General features: G+C 59.1%; 7 protein-coding genes across 7 annotated transcripts; 3 read left to right on the top strand and 4 right to left on the bottom strand.

Moving 5' to 3' along the window:
* Window positions 1-54: 54 nt before the first annotated feature.
* BKCO1_3100010 (nadph-dependent medium chain alcohol dehydrogenase) lies at window positions 55-1,269 on the bottom strand (the record flags this gene model as incomplete). The annotated part of the gene is made up of 3 exons (XM_020274266.1): window positions 55-583; window positions 633-1,120; window positions 1,195-1,269. The coding sequence occupies 3 exons, from the start codon at window positions 1,267-1,269 to the stop codon at window positions 55-57; spliced, it is 1,092 nt and encodes a 363-aa protein (XP_020129604.1).
* A 1,119-nt stretch (window positions 1,270-2,388) lies between these two features.
* Window positions 2,389-3,763, top strand: BKCO1_310009 (sorbitol dehydrogenase; the record flags this gene model as incomplete). The annotated part of the gene is made up of 4 exons (XM_020274369.1): window positions 2,389-2,526; window positions 2,593-2,626; window positions 2,714-3,049; window positions 3,129-3,763. 4 exons carry the CDS (start codon window positions 2,389-2,391, stop codon window positions 3,761-3,763), a joined length of 1,143 nt encoding a protein of 380 aa, XP_020129590.1.
* A 740-nt stretch (window positions 3,764-4,503) lies between these two features.
* Window positions 4,504-6,755, bottom strand: BKCO1_310008 (extracellular protein; the record flags this gene model as incomplete). Its single annotated transcript, XM_020274358.1, has 2 exons — window positions 4,504-5,039; window positions 5,129-6,755. 2 exons carry the CDS (start codon window positions 6,753-6,755, stop codon window positions 4,504-4,506), a joined length of 2,163 nt encoding a protein of 720 aa, XP_020129589.1.
* Window positions 6,756-7,553: 798 nt separating this feature from the next.
* On the bottom strand, window positions 7,554-8,107 carry BKCO1_310007 (trafficking pga2; the record flags this gene model as incomplete). The annotated part of the gene is made up of 2 exons (XM_020274347.1): window positions 7,554-7,928; window positions 7,988-8,107. 2 exons carry the CDS (start codon window positions 8,105-8,107, stop codon window positions 7,554-7,556), a joined length of 495 nt encoding a protein of 164 aa, XP_020129595.1.
* Window positions 8,108-8,383: 276 nt separating this feature from the next.
* BKCO1_310006 (apoptosis-inducing taf9-like domain 1 family protein) lies at window positions 8,384-9,080 on the top strand (the record flags this gene model as incomplete). Its single annotated transcript, XM_020274336.1, has 4 exons — window positions 8,384-8,428; window positions 8,481-8,604; window positions 8,760-8,963; window positions 9,007-9,080. The coding sequence occupies 4 exons, from the start codon at window positions 8,384-8,386 to the stop codon at window positions 9,078-9,080; spliced, it is 447 nt and encodes a 148-aa protein (XP_020129594.1).
* Window positions 9,081-10,096: 1,016 nt separating this feature from the next.
* Window positions 10,097-11,036, bottom strand: BKCO1_310005 (uncharacterized protein; the record flags this gene model as incomplete). The annotated part of the gene is made up of 2 exons (XM_020274325.1): window positions 10,097-10,499; window positions 10,558-11,036. 2 exons carry the CDS (start codon window positions 11,034-11,036, stop codon window positions 10,097-10,099), a joined length of 882 nt encoding a protein of 293 aa, XP_020129597.1.
* A 2,847-nt stretch (window positions 11,037-13,883) lies between these two features.
* BKCO1_310004 (diphthamide biosynthesis protein 3) lies at window positions 13,884-14,200 on the top strand (the record flags this gene model as incomplete). The annotated part of the gene is made up of 2 exons (XM_020274314.1): window positions 13,884-14,069; window positions 14,138-14,200. 2 exons carry the CDS (start codon window positions 13,884-13,886, stop codon window positions 14,198-14,200), a joined length of 249 nt encoding a protein of 82 aa, XP_020129596.1.
* Between the last annotated feature and the right edge of the window lie 342 nt (window positions 14,201-14,542).

Raw genomic sequence — 14,542 nt, 5'->3', positions numbered from 1 at the left:
ACTGACCCAACTCGTCATCAAAATCGTCACTCATGTATTTTCCTTGAAATACGTCTATGCGCGCTCTCCGAAGACCTTGTCGTAGCCAACGAGGGTGAAGCGGTAGCGGACGTTGTCGCCCTTGTAGACGCGCTCGACGGCCTGCTTGCAGCCCTCCTCGGAGATGTCGATGGTCTCGACCCAACTCTTGATGCCCTGCTTGGCGGCGAGGTCGAGCATCTCGATCATCTCGGGGCGGTTGCCGATGTGCGAGGCGCCCATGGAGCAGCCGTTGGGGGCGAAGACCTGGGCCTGGATCTGCGGGAGCGGGTTGTCCGGGAAGCCGACCATGTGGAAGGAGCCGTTGACCTTGAGGGTGCTGAAGTAGTCGGGCAGGTTGAACTTGTCCGTCGCGTCGGCCGTGTTGATGATGAAGTCGAAGGCGAACTTCCACGGCTCCGCCCAGTTCTTCTCCTTGGTCACGATGAAGTCCTTGGCGCCCAGCTTGAGCGCGTCCTCCTTCTTGCTCGGGCTGTGCGAGATGGCGTAGACCTCGGCACCCAACGCCTTCGCGAAGAGGATGCCAAAGTGGCCGAGACCACCGCTGTAGACAGGTCAGCGCGCACGCCTTTAACAGACACACAAGTACTTACATTCCAACGATACCGATCTTCTTGCCGGGGCCAGCGCCTAACCGCTTCAGAGGGCTGAAGACGGTCAGGCCGGCGCAAAGCATGGGTGCAGCCAAGCTCGTCTCGAGGCCGTCGGGGATCTTGAATGTGAAGTATTCGTGGGCACGGACGTGGCTGGAGTAGCCGCCCATGGAGATGGTGCCATCGGGGTAGGGGGCGCCGTAGGTGTCGACCGAGTTGGGGCAGTAGTTCTCCTGGTCGGCCTTGCAGTTGCCGCAGGTCAGGTCGGCCGAGATCTGGGCGCCGACGCCGACGCGGTCGCCGACCTTGCACGTCGTCACGTCCTTGCCGGTCTTGACGACCCTGCCGATGATCTCGTGGCCGACGCACAGCGGGAGCGGGATGTCGGCGCCCCAGCCGCCGCTGATGGTGTGGACGTCGCTGGCGCAGACACCGCAGGCGTCAATGGCAACGTCGACGTCGCGGTCGCCGAAGGGCTTGAGCTTGAACTATAATGGAGCCGAGCGGCTGTCAGCGATGCCGGTGGGGCAGCGGCGCGGGGCAGGTTGGGCCGGCGACGGACCTCTTGCTTGGTGAAGTTGCTCCACTTCTTGATGTCGGTGACACAGAAGCCTTCAGCGGTCTCGGGATACGGCATGGCGGCGGATGTGATGTGGCAGTTGGCTGGGGAGTGGGTAGGAGGGCAGAGAGCAGAGAGTTGGTGCAGCGGGTGAGATGGAGGGGGAGGGGTTTTAATATTGCCGGGGCCTGGACACGACAGGCCGGCGGCCGTGATATCATGCCGGGCGCGCCAATTGAGCCGATGCGTAAGGCGCGTGGGCGGGAACGGCACCGTCCCAATCGCTATCGTAGAAAATCCACCTGCATCCAGCCATGCATCATCGATCGGGGGGCGGCTGGGAATCGCCTGTGGCAGCGGGCGACGACCCGCCTCGCCAGTCTCGGCCCACAAATGCTGCCTCCTGCTGCGTCCAGAGCCTCAGTGCAGCGTCGCCGTGTCGCGACTTTCAGTGCGCTGGTGGAGCGCTGGCAGGTGTCGCGAGCTCAGAAAAGCGTGGCCAAGATTTACCACCAATGAGAGCAGCACATACCCCACGCGACTGCCCCTCGCAACGGTGAAAACACGCCCCCGCGCACTACTACTGCTCACCCAGCCTGGCCGCAAAAGATTTACAAAACTGTCTCGCCCGCGTTACTTGCCGGCATCGGTCCGCCAGAAGCTCGAATGGATCTGGCGGCCATGACGCGCACAAGAAGCTGTGGCCGCGTTCGACCCGCGCCGCGCTGCAAGATGCCCCGCGTTCGGCACACTTTCCGCCGCCACCGCCGCCGCCGCCGCCGCCATCGGCCTGGGCCTGGGCTATCACGCGTCACCGTGTCGAGCCTGCCAGCTCAGCCCCAGCGCGCGTCACGGCGACGTCTTTTTTCCGGCGCCGTTCGCGTTTGCCCATCCATTGGCGCGCCAGGGCCTGCCAGATGCGATGGCAGCCTGGGTCAGCCTGGGCTCGCGCTCCCCCTGTCTTCCCCAGATTCCCTCCCCAAATCGGCAAACCGACGGAATGCGGGGTGATCCGCCCGCACCCTCCCTTTGGGCATTCCGCCCCGCGACCGCAGCTATCCCATAACCATCCTTCCGGCACACGGCGCTGACGTCCGCCCTCGACGACGCGGGGGCTCCACGAGGATGCGATCAGTATAAAAAGTTGCGGGCGCCCGGTGGGTGGTGGCATCATCTGCTCATTCGCCCGCGAGAACCATGCTCGACGCCATCAAGAAATTGACCGCAACAACGGGCTCGACCTCCGCACTCATGAAGGCCGTGCGTTTCCACGGCCAGCGCGACTTGAGGCTGGACCACATTCCAGAACCGCAAGTCGCCAAGGGTCAGGTCAAGGTGAGCAGCATCTTGTTCGCATTCCGCCCCGGCCCTGAGCGCTGATCGCACACTACTCAACCATAGCTGAAGCCTGCTTGGGTCGGCATCTGCGGGAGCGGTACGATGCCTCGTGTGCTGCGCAACCCTCACGTTCCCCGGCCAGCGCCGCCTCGAGCACGTCTTTTCTGCGGCTGATGGTCGACAGATCTGCACGAGTACATGGGAGGCGCAAGCATCTGCCCCACCACTCCTCATCCAATCACCGGCGAAACCGTCCCCCTCACCTTCGGCCACGAGTTCAGCGCTGTCGTCGAAGAAGTCGGCGAGGGCGTGACCGACTTCGCCCCCGGCGACCGCGTGTGCGTGCAGCCCATCATCTACGACGGAGACTGCGCCGCTTGCGAGGAAGGCCTGATCAACTGCTGCTACAAGAACGGCTTCATCGGCCTCAGCGGCTGGGGCGGCGGCCTTGCCGAGCACATCGTCACCCCGCAGTCATGTCTGTACAAGCTGCCTGAGAACGTGTCACTGGAGATCGGTGGTGCGTCAACCTCCCATGACTTCTAAGCCAGCACAGGGATATATAGAGACCTGACAAAGAGCCACCACCCACGCACCAGCCCTCGTCGAACCGCTAGCCGTCGGCTGGCACGCCGTCAACATCTCGCCCTTCGACCCCGCCACCACGCCCTCGGTCCTCGTCCTCGGCGGCGGGCCCATCGGCCTCGCCGTCATCCAAGCCCTGCGCGCTCGCGGCGCCGCCCAGATCATCGTCTCCGAAGTGTCGCCCCGGCGCAAGGCCTTCGCGCGCCGCTTCGGCGCCCACCACGTGCTCGACCCCGCCGCCGACGACGTGCCCGCGCGCTGCCGCGAGCTCTCTCCCGGCGGCGGCGTGCACGTCGCGTACGACTGCGCCGGCGCGCAGGCGGGCCTCGACGCCGCCGTGCACGCCGTGCGCGCCCGCGGCACCGTCGTCAACATTGCCATCTGGGAGCGCCGCTGCAGCCTCTTCCCCAGCGACTTCTGCTTCAAGGAGCGCTCGTACATGGGCGTCGCCACGTACCAGGCCGGCGACTTCCGGGCCGTGCTGGACGCGATAAGCGAGGGCAGGCTCACGCCCGGCGAGATGATCACGAAGAGGATCGAGCTGGACGAGGTCGAGGCCGAGGGGTTCAAGACGCTGATCGAGGATAAGGATAATCAGGTGAAGGTGTTGGTGAGGGCGAATCGTCTGGGTGGGGAGAGTAAGTTGTAAGTGGCTTTTTCTCTTTTTGGGGGCGTGAGGAGAGCGGCGTTTCTTAGATTCTACTGTCCGCTGCTGTATGATTAGCATCATCCTTGCCTCGCGCATGCTTGTTCAAATGAACCGCTTCTCTTGGCTGCAGACTCAAGTCGCACTGCGCCGTGCGGTGCCACCTATCACTGTCCAGTTTAAAAGTCTGCGTGTGATACCTCACATGCACGACAAGATTAGGTTTGAAACTGCAGATATTCATCATTTCCATGAGCTACGAAAGATGAAATATTGGTGTTCGTGTACGGAGGATACGATCAATAAATGGTGGTGTCCAGCACTGACGGGAAGGGAAAGAATGACGGAGAACAAAAATAAAAATGAACGAAGAGAGTGACGCCGAAAGGGCCCCGATATGCCAGATGCAGGTATGGAGGGAGGAAGAGTGGGTTGAAGGGTGGGGGAGGAAAATTGGGAGTGAATGTGTGGATCCTACGATGCTGAGGAAAGACAGGAAACTCATTAATCATCATGATCATCATCCAGAAGGAGAGAATGGAACAAGGGAGAGATAGTTAGGGAAGAACAACGCAAAAGTTTGGAATGTAGTATGGCGTAAAAAAAAAAAAGTAGAAGAAAAAGCGCCAACCTATGAATCCCCTCCCTCCCCAGCCCCACCAACCCTCTCTCCCTCGTCCTATTTTTCGCCCCCTCCCCCCATCCAAACCTTCCCGTCCATTTCACCCTCGCCCTCACCCTCCTCAACCCAAAAACCTCCTCCCAGCACCCGCACCCACCCTCACAATCCCCCCGTCAACACACCACGTCCCATTCGCCACCTCCCCCATCCCCACCCAGCCCCCCTGATCGCACACCTCAAACTCCCGCCCACCGGCCGTACACCGCACCTCCCCATCCTCCGCACACCCCCCGCTCGGCCTGCTCCTCACGTAGCGATCGTCCCGCACGGTGCCGCCGCGCCCGCCGTTCGCGCCGGGACTCTCCGTCGCGTTGCGCGCCGCGCGCTCGAAGGGCAGACACGCCATGCCGGGCGCGACGGGGCGCGGCCAGCCCCAGGCCCAGCCGTTGGTGGCGAGGGCGGCGGCGAGGTCCGGCGGGGCGGGCTGGTTGCAGGTGTAGAAGGTGGTGGGGGAGTGGCAGAGGAAGGCGCCGGGGGTGCAGGGGAGGTAGGGGGGTGTGTTGGGGTCGGTGGTGACGTAGGGGGGTTGGTCGGAGGGGGGGGAGGAGGAGTCGGAGGGGGAGGGTGATGATGGGGTGGCGGGGTGGGACGGGGGTTCTGGAGAGGGAGTCAGTTTTTTTTTTCTTTTCTTTTTTTTTTCTGGGATGGCGGGGTGGATGGCGGAGGGGATGGTGGGAAAGACTTACCACTGCTGCTGCTGCTGCTCGTGATGATGACTGTGCTCCATGAGGAACTCTTTGTCATGCTTCCGGCGCACATGGTCGTGCACTCGTTCACCGGCGCGCAGTAGTCGCCGGGCATGTCGCAGTCGCATGCCAGGACCGGTGCGGTGCAGCTCGCCGGCGGCGGCGAGACCGTCGAGTACTGTGTGACGACGGGCTGGGGCGGACAGCTTGTGGTGGCACACGCCGCCGTGGTGGCACCGCCGCTGTTGCCGCCTCGCTGCACAGTCGCTTCGCCGAAAAGGTTGATCAAGCCCGACGGGAGGCTGCTGAGCCTTGACGAGTTTCCCAGTAGCGGTAGCAAGGCTGATATGGCTGCAGCGTCGCTTGGGGAGGAAGTGTTCGCGCCAGGGCCGCTCTCGTCGGTGGTGGTGGGCGTGGCGCTCAGGAGGGATTCGATGTACGAACTGATGAGCGAAGCGTCCGTAGTTGTGGGCCTGGCTGTCATGCGCCCGGCCTGTGGGCGGCTGGAACGGACAGCTGCGGTCCCCCACGGTGCCGGCGTGGCGAAAGTGTGGCCGAGACTTGTCGGGAATACGCTTGGGGTGACGGCGACTGAGGCCGAGGCCGGCGCTGCCGTGCTGCTACTAACGTGCAATATGGAGTTGATGTAGTCGTTGACCAGATACGAGAAACCCGCGGCCGCGGTTCCCGTCGTCGCCGCGATGCTGGCGGCCAGCAGCGAGGCGATGTAGGCCTCGACTGCGCTGGTGAACTGCGGGCTCCCTGAGGCGATGGCGATCTCGTAGTTGGCAATCCCGCTGCCTTGGGGTCCAGCGCCAACACGACTGGCCAGAGCGGTATATTTGGGAGTTCTCGCGAGGCTGGAGGGAGATGACTGTCTGTATTGCGAGGATTGCTGCGAGGGCCGTTGGGAGAACTGCTGAGAGGACTGCTGAGAGGACTGCTGGGAGGACTGCTGCCTCGAAGACTGCAATTGGCCATTGTTGGAAGAATCCGAGTTGCCGCAGGCAGGATCGGCAATCTCACAGGCGCTGCTCCCGGTGGCGGGGGAGGAGGCGCTCATGCCATTGCTGTAGACAACGTCGGAGCCCGGGTCTGGGTACATCGTGTCTGTGCCTTCAGGGGAGACACAGCTGTTGATGCCTTTGAGGTTTGCGACGTAGAGGTTGGGCAGTGAGCACAAGTCACCGCCGCTCTTCCCCAGGATGTCCACCATTGCGCAGTTCATGTAGAACTCGCGGTTACCGGTATGGTTGATCCACGTCCATGCGAAGAGCGCTGTTCCAGACGGCGCGCTCGATGGGACCGTGAAATCGTAGCTGCCGCCGGACTTCCCCGGACAGCTTCCGATAATGCTCTTGATGACCTTCCAGGTCTTGCCGCTATCGTAGGAAAGTGAAATCTGACACGATCCGCCGTCGTGATTTGCATTTCCCTCGATCGTCATGTTGTATGTCTGGCCAGCTTGGTAGGTGGCAGTAGCAGTCAGTCCTGAAATTGACTGGTCGATTCCTCGGCACGGGAAGTCGGATCCATCTCCCTGGAGAGGGGACTTGATGTTGTAGTCTCTATCCGCGGAGTCGGCGGACGTGGGGCTGTCCCATGGCGAGGGGTTGCTCAATTCCATGTGGGCATGGACGAGAGAAAATAGTGTGCTCGTGCATAGCGTTGTCAGGAGTAGCGAGCGAAGGCCAGAGCGGGTTGAGTCGGTCGTGAGAATCATCATGGCAGTTTGCAAACAAGAAAACAAGAACCAACGAACGAATGTGACGGAGGGAATCGTGGATGGGCAAACAGTGAGCTGCCGGCGAGATGCAAGTCTTAAGGGAACGACAGCAAGGGAAGTGCCGCATCAGCCCCCCTCCTGCACGAAGACACCTGAGCGTAGCGGAATTCACGCGCAGGAAGCCGCATGCTCAGCCGCGTCGAAAGAGAGTAGGACGAGGCTGTGAAGGGCAAGCCTAGCCACATGGCCATGGACTTCTTCTGGCCAGAGTATCGCATATTTTACGCGCGTGGTCGGGACGTCTCGACCATTTGCAGTTGTCTTAGGCGTTGGTGGCACGGTCCCTGCAGGTGGTGGGCGGAAGGGATACATTCCTTGCTCTCATGATCCAGGAATGCCCTCCCTGCCTCCACCTTGAAGACAGCAGAATGGCCGCGGTGCGGCTCCACGATACACCGTGTGGCTGGGGAACTGAAAGAAGACAATGGCACTGACTGGGCGATGAAGATTGGGTCGAGCACTACTTACATTTTACATGCAGCATCGCGATCCGGTTCGCCTGTCTACCCACCGTTGAACGCCACAACCCAACGAAGACGGAAAATGTATTGACTACCACCAGCAACGTTCCTGCTGTTCCACATTCGGATCGATACGCCACATGAATGCGGAGTGAAAACAACGGCGCAGTATTCAACGTCAGTCCACCAGGAACTCCTCTATCTCTTTGTCACTCTCGGCCTCGGCTTCCTCACGCAGCTTCGTCTCGTGAGCCTCCAGGAGCTGGCGGACGAATTTGCGCTGACGAAGCCGGGCTGCGCGACCCCAGTCATCCTTTTCTTCGTCCTCGCTGTCGCTTTCTACGCCCGGTATTGCGACCTTGGGCTCTTTCTTCCCTCCGCGCAGATCGTTCGCCGAAAATGGTGCGCCCGCTGCTTGGCCGGATTGCGAGTCGGCTTCATGCTGCCTTCTCTGGAGGTATGCTCCCAGCTTCATCAAGTAGGGCCTCAGCAGGCAATACGCGCCGATGATGGTGACAAGGCGAATGTAGTCGAGAGGGCGCAACTCGCTGAACTAGACGGCCGTTCGTCAGCGGGCGGGCCGAAAGCTTAGTTGGAGTGGGGCATGCGCACGGTCTTGGTGGTCTGAGTGGAGAAGTTGCTGCCCCAAGTGGAGAGCAACGAAAGGATGTCCGGAGCTTGGTGAGCGCCTCCATCGGGCTGCTGCGCCGCCATCGTGTCGCCGTCGACCATGTGTGTGCACAGCCGTCTGATCCGGTCTGGTGAGACGTGCGCACCCTTTCTACTGCTCCAACCCGTCGTGGTGGAGAGAGGGCAATTTGTCGTCAAGGCAAGGCAGGTGTGCTGGAGGGTGTACGTGCGGGCCTAGAATTCGCAAGCCCTCGGGCTGAGCAATGACGCATCCCTGCCAATAAGCGCTCCGCGCATTCCAGACGCGTCCCCGTCGCGTCTCCCCCAACCATCCTGTGTCGCCGGCTCACGCCCGCCCAGCCAGCACCACCGCACAACATGGCCGACCCCGACCCAGAAGAAGCGGCCGCCCAGAAGGAAGAGGTAAGCTCGCCCGCTGTCCGACAACAAAACTGAGTCCAACTCATCCCTCTAGCGCCTCAAATCCGCCCTCTGGTACAGCATCGGCCAGTTCGTCGACAACCAATGCCAGCTCAAAGACCGCAACGCGACGCCCCAGTTCATCGGTGCGCTGACCGAGCTGGTCTGGGCGCAAATCGGTAACAAAATCCCAAAATACACCCCCCTCCCAAACCCTGCCTACCTCTCGATCTCCCCACACATACAACATCTACATCTTTTCGTAGACGAAATCCCCCAACGGCCCCGGGGCCTAATTTGCAATTCCCCATTGCTGATAATCAAAATCGATAAGAATCCGCCTCCCGCGACCTGTCCACCTTCGCGCGCCACGCCGGCCGCACCCAGGTCAACACGGCCGACGTCCTGCTGCTCGCGCGCCGCAACGAAGGGCTGGAGGCGCTGCTGCGCCAATTCGTCGACGAGCACCGCGCCGAGCGGAGGAGTGCTGCTACTGAGACTGCGACGCGGAGTAACGGTAACACTGCTGCTGGCCGGGGTAGAGGTAGAGGTAGAGGTGCAGCTGCTGCTGCGACTGCGAGAGGAGGAGGGACCCGCGGGAGGGGACGAGGGAGAGGGAGAGGGAGAGGGAGGGGTGGTGGTGGGGGATGAGTAAGGTTTGGGAGATTGCGCGGGGAGGGAGTGAGGGAGTGAGGGAGAGCGAGAGAGAGAGAGAAGGGAAGAAACAACGGTTCAATTGGGAGGGGAATACAAGCAGTCTGCAGCTGGCTCGAAGCGGTCGGAAGAAAGGATGGTCACGGATGCGCCGGATAGAACAGAGGGTTCGGAACGGGTCGCGGTTGTCATCGGATGCGTGTGTGCTTGCAATTGGCAGCTGGAGAGGTGGCAGCTGGACAGCCTCATGTTGGAGATAAGGGACGACAAAGGTGGCAGGTGGGAAAAGAGAAAAGAGTCGTGATCTGTGGCGGTGCGTCTGTTGCACAGTGGGGACTTCGAGCTTGAGTGAGTGGAAACATGTGACGGGGCCAATGCAGGGGGGGCGAAACTCGGTGGGTTGTTGAGAAAAGATCGTCACACTCCGCGCACAGAGCTGGGGACTGGAGCAAGACGCACACCGCAACGGCCCGCCTGACTGGGCACGTGTGGCGATGTGGTGGCCGTCGGTGGGGACTGATGGGGACTCGAACTATCGGTTGTTGCGGAGACTGCACAGCAAAAAAATGGGTTTCAGGGGGAAGAGCTTTTCGTCGCACAAGGACAAGTGTTGTGTAGGCAACAGCATGTCTATCATACTCTGAACACATGTGCTAAATGTGAACATCTCATTTCTTAATCTGATTATCTCGTTATCATTAACAATCTCCGCTCATAACAATATCATTAACAGCTGCCCTTCTGCCGATAAGCAATCCTCTTCGTGATATCTCGCTCTGCAATCGTAAAAAAATTCAGCGCCATAGCTGTGGTATCCCAGTTTACTTTTCGTAACACAATTCAAGAATGGAAGCGACGCCTGCATCCAAGGAAAAGGAAGCATCGGCGTGCAGATTTCACGTGTAGTGAAGGAGCTCGAGGCCCCGGAGATACGGAATCGAGACATGGAAACGCTTTCGTCTCTTCTCGACGTAATCAATACGTTTCGGGCGCGAAAAGCGAGTAGTGTCTAGCACGCTAGTAGTGCGTCGTCTTCTCGTAGCCGTAGGGGTTGGAGGTAGGGCCAGTGGCAGCGGGAGCTGCGTAGCTACCGGTGTAACCGGCGTCGGCCTTGTATGGTTGGTAGGTGTTGTTGTTGTTGCCTCCAACAGTGGAGCCGGTGTAGGCGGTCTCGCCACTGGGCCTGGTGTCGACGTTGGGGCCACCGACAGCGCTGGCGGCAGGCGCACCGGCACCGAAGGCACCCAGCTCGGAGTCGCGGTTGTCACCGGGGGTCCTCTTCTTGCTGCGCCTCCAGAACGCGGCACCCTTGCCACTGCCAGAGGTGTAGTTGTTGGCGGGCGAGGGGCCGAAGCGCTTCTCCTTCTGAGCACGGCGAGCAAACCAGAATTGGCAGAGGGCAGCGAGGAGGAAAAGGAAACTGTAAGAGTTCTTGTGAGTATTGTTTGGTGTAGAGAGGACATGGGACTTTTACTTACGCTCCAATGATAGCGACAGCGAAGCATGCCTTGTTGAAGCGGCAAGCACTGCCGTAGCTGGCCTGGTAGGTGAACTTCTCGCCATCGCCGGTTCCAAAGCCATCTTTGCCAAAGCCTTCGCCAGTCTCGGCATTGCCCTTGCCGAGCGGGGTGTCAACAGTGCCATTGCACGCGTCCACTCCGTCACGGGTCAGGATGGCGATGGCAATGAAAGCGCCGCAGAAGACAACGTCCAGAAACATTCCCAGGAAAGCGAGGATGCGAATGCCACCGAGGCATGGCGTGAGGACGATGGCGAGGATGGTGTACAGGACGCCTACTCCAGAAATACCCTCGACGGCCTTTTGCCAGTTGGGAATGGGCCGGTCGCGGTCGGACAGGACGGCCAGGAAGTAGGAGTAGAAGCCCAGGATGATGGCGGCGCAGCAGAAGCACAGCATGTACGGGAGAGTCCCGATGAGGCGACCGCAGAAACCCATTGCGACGAGGGTGGGCGCAGCGGGCCGGTGTCGAAAGAGAGAGGTCGAGTCTGGGGTCGGGGCTGGCGTGTTGCGCAGAGGCTGGTGGGTTATTGCGAGCTGGAATGCGTGGCAGGTAATGGCCAAGCCAGGAGCAGGCCTGGGGGTCTTTGGGTTAAATGTGTGACAGGCGAGAAAATGACGCAGCGATCAAGCACAGGCACGACCAGGCAGCCCACATTTTGTGTTGCTGCTGTCTCCGGACTGGTGTGGCGATCGACGGCCGTCTTTCGTCATGTGGAGCTTCAGCTTGCCCTGCTTGCCGGGGTCCCGTCACGCGCGAGCCGCGTCCGGGCTAGCGCCGCGGGTGCGCCTCTCTCCAGCCACAGTGCTTGTGCGTCTGCCGTTGTGCCGTCGCGATCTGGGCTGTGAGCGCAGAGCAATCACCGTCGCCGGCTCAGACTCCATTGGCAGCCGCGGCACCAACCTCACAGCCATCTTCGCCGAGCCGCCGCTTCCCCTAGATTCGCATGGCGCAGCCTTTCAGCTGTGCAAGGACCTCGAAAGCGAGCTCGCTCAATCAACGCCCGACGTCACAACCCCATCTGCTCGAGATTCCGAGAGCATCTTGAGGTACTGTGACGTCCCCACACCTCCGCTTCTGGTAGTGCTAACTCCCACAACCAGCCATCACTTCTCGGGTTGTTGAACTGCAACTGCACCCTTAGCCGGCTTCTCTCCTGCCTCTCTCGCCATCGATCGGCATTTCTCTACATGACGCTGCTGTGCAACAAGCTCTGCGACAGCCCATGTCGTCCATCTCCCGCGCTGCAGAGCTTCCCTGTTTTGCCCTGTTTTGATGGGTTAGTTGGCCTGGGCTGCGCAGGTGCGTCATCCCGTTGATTCGCGGGGGAATGCCTCATCTCGCTTCGCCTGACCCTGTTACCAAGGACCATCCAGATGGAATGCATCTACATACAAGTTTTCTAATCGGAGACCTGAAAGCGGACGATTTGAGGCACTGGCTCCAGCCACTGGCGAAACCAAAGAACAAAGGGTGAATAACGCCGTTGTCCTTCCAGCACTTTGCTTTACCACTTCTTCCGGGAGACGAAGCAGCTCATCAAGCACCTGCCGATTAATCTCACAACGTCATAGGCTCATTTACTCATGACCACCGCCCCTCCTATCACGCGCCAAAGAAGCTTGATTTCATATGCGCATCTGACTAGCTCACCTCTACCTTGCTTCGGTTCAAGCCAAGCCGCCCTCTAATCAATAGTGAAGGATCCAGATCTAGATCGACCGCACTCTCCCAAAGGTTGTCCGGCAAGCACCCGCCCAAGCCGAGAAAGTCGGTCCGCACGGCACACCGTGCGCATCTCTCCACGGCCGTTAGTTCGAGTACGCTCAGCTCAAAGCTAACGACGATCAATCCGATTGATATTCGTACTGAAAGGACTGCCATCTCACTGCTCTTATTGACAGCCAAAATTTATGAGGCAGAAATGTCTTAGATCCCAGCTAAGGATATGAACTTCATGCCCCTGATTGAAAGTGTCATTGGCCATGTATCATCGATGATGAAGTTGATTCGAGCAAGTATATCGAAAACATTACTCGACAATCGCCCATCTTTCTAAGACCGGCTCACCCTCAAACTTCCAAAAGGGTTGGTCTTTTGAACCCGATTCAGGGCTAAGCTATTTAACGACGAGCAACTCGACCATTACTCAACCCGTTCTTATCGCGAATTTGTCGCAAGCGTTGCTGATATTCATATACCACGTGTTGGATGACCATGAATTAACATTTACATAATTCCGAACCTTGAACGGCGCAAGTTCTCGATTGAGTCCGGGTGGTCTCGTGTACGAAACACTAGCTCATGTCGCAAAGCATTTTCCTACCTATGGTGGATTGGCTCGATCTTCGCAGAGGGCGGACGATTGTCATAGACATTACAGATTTGGTGGCAGTGTTTGATGAGTCGTGGTACGCGAATTGGGTTGTGTCGAAGCCAGAGACGTTGGCGTTGAGAAAGGCTTCGTATCCCGCCCATCCCGAGAAGATTGACCTCGGTCTCAAGGGAGCTTTATGTCCGCTCGAGTGACGACTTTACTAACGGCTTGTATATTCGCCGCATTACTCTTAAGCTCCCGAGATGCCTTGCAGTATGGCTGATTACCAAGTATCTCAGATGTCGAACCCTGGAAACTATGTTTTATCCTAGACTCGTTTTTGCTATAACGAGAGGACAAGTCCTGTTACGGGATGACTCCCAATCTTCGATGAATTACAATCGACAGAACAGAATCGAGATAGGAAAAGATTCACACACGTTTGCTCTATATAACATCAAGGACTAAAAGGATAATTCTACACTGCATGAGAGTTTAGATATATTTTTAGTGGTAGAGATCGTGACATCGTTTCGCGACAAAGAGAAAAATAAGAACCCATCATGCTAGCTATAAAGTGAGAAATAGGAGTCTGAAGAGGCGCCGTCGCCTTACTTTCTGTGTGATGTTCGCATTCAAGGTGGCTGTACCGGCAACGACTTACAACCCTTCCGAAGAGTTTCGACACCGCCGCTCCACCTCCGCCCGCCGCCGCAACGCGCGACTCATTCCCCAAACTTTTTTCCTAGCCCAAACCCCCGCAACTTCCACGCTTTACTACCGAAACCGCTCTGTGCCACGCATCTGAGCCTCCCCCGTCCTCCTTCCCCGCATCTTACATTTCTCCACGAAACAAACACCCCCTCGCGCCGCGCGCCGGCGTGCCCGCTACAACGCCCCGTCATCGCCACCAGGGACCAACCGACCAACCGCCACCGCGAACAACAGCCAAAACACCACAACAACCATGGCCGAGTCCTTCTACGACGAGATCGAGATCGAGGATATGACGTTCGACGCGGCGCTGCAGATCTACACGTACCCATGCCCGTGCGGCGACCGGTTCGAGATTGGGCTGGCCGACCTGCGCGACGGCGAGGACGTCGGCGTGTGCCCGAGCTGCAGCCTGATGATCAAGGTCATTTTCGACCAGGTGGGTTGCTTGCTTTCCTTTACAAAGAGAGCGGAGAAGGGGGATGTCGGCTGATGTTTTTTGAACAGGACGATTTGCCCAAGGACGAAGAGAAGGACGAGGGCGCGCAGCCTGTTGCTGTTGCTGCTTGAAGAAATATATGCGTGGGAAATAGTTTTAAAGGAATAAAGCAAATTGCCAGGTCGGGCAGGTGTGGGTGTTCGCAGGATGCCCGTGCTGAGGAAAGCAGGACTGGGGAGGTGATGAGTGAACGGACGACTGGCGTTCGGTACGCGACATCCGCAGTGGGATTTGCAAGAATTGGTTTCGGGGTGCATTGGATACCCGCCCCGAGGGGGTTTGGTACTTCCTAATGCCCACAAGAACAGCAGGTCAGTCTGTGGAAGCTGCAGGTGCTGCTAAAGTGAGCTAAAGCCTACTGCTTGATCGCCGCCACGCGAACGACGAGGTGCTTACGGTAGGCTGAGGCCATG

Source organism: Diplodia corticola, assembly GCF_001883845.1.
Source record: "Diplodia corticola strain CBS 112549 chromosome Unknown scaffold31, whole genome shotgun sequence".
NCBI lineage: Eukaryota > Fungi > Ascomycota > Dothideomycetes > Botryosphaeriales > Botryosphaeriaceae > Diplodia > Diplodia corticola.
Note: the sequence above shows the minus strand (reverse complement) of the source record. Positions and strands in the feature narration are given on the sequence as shown.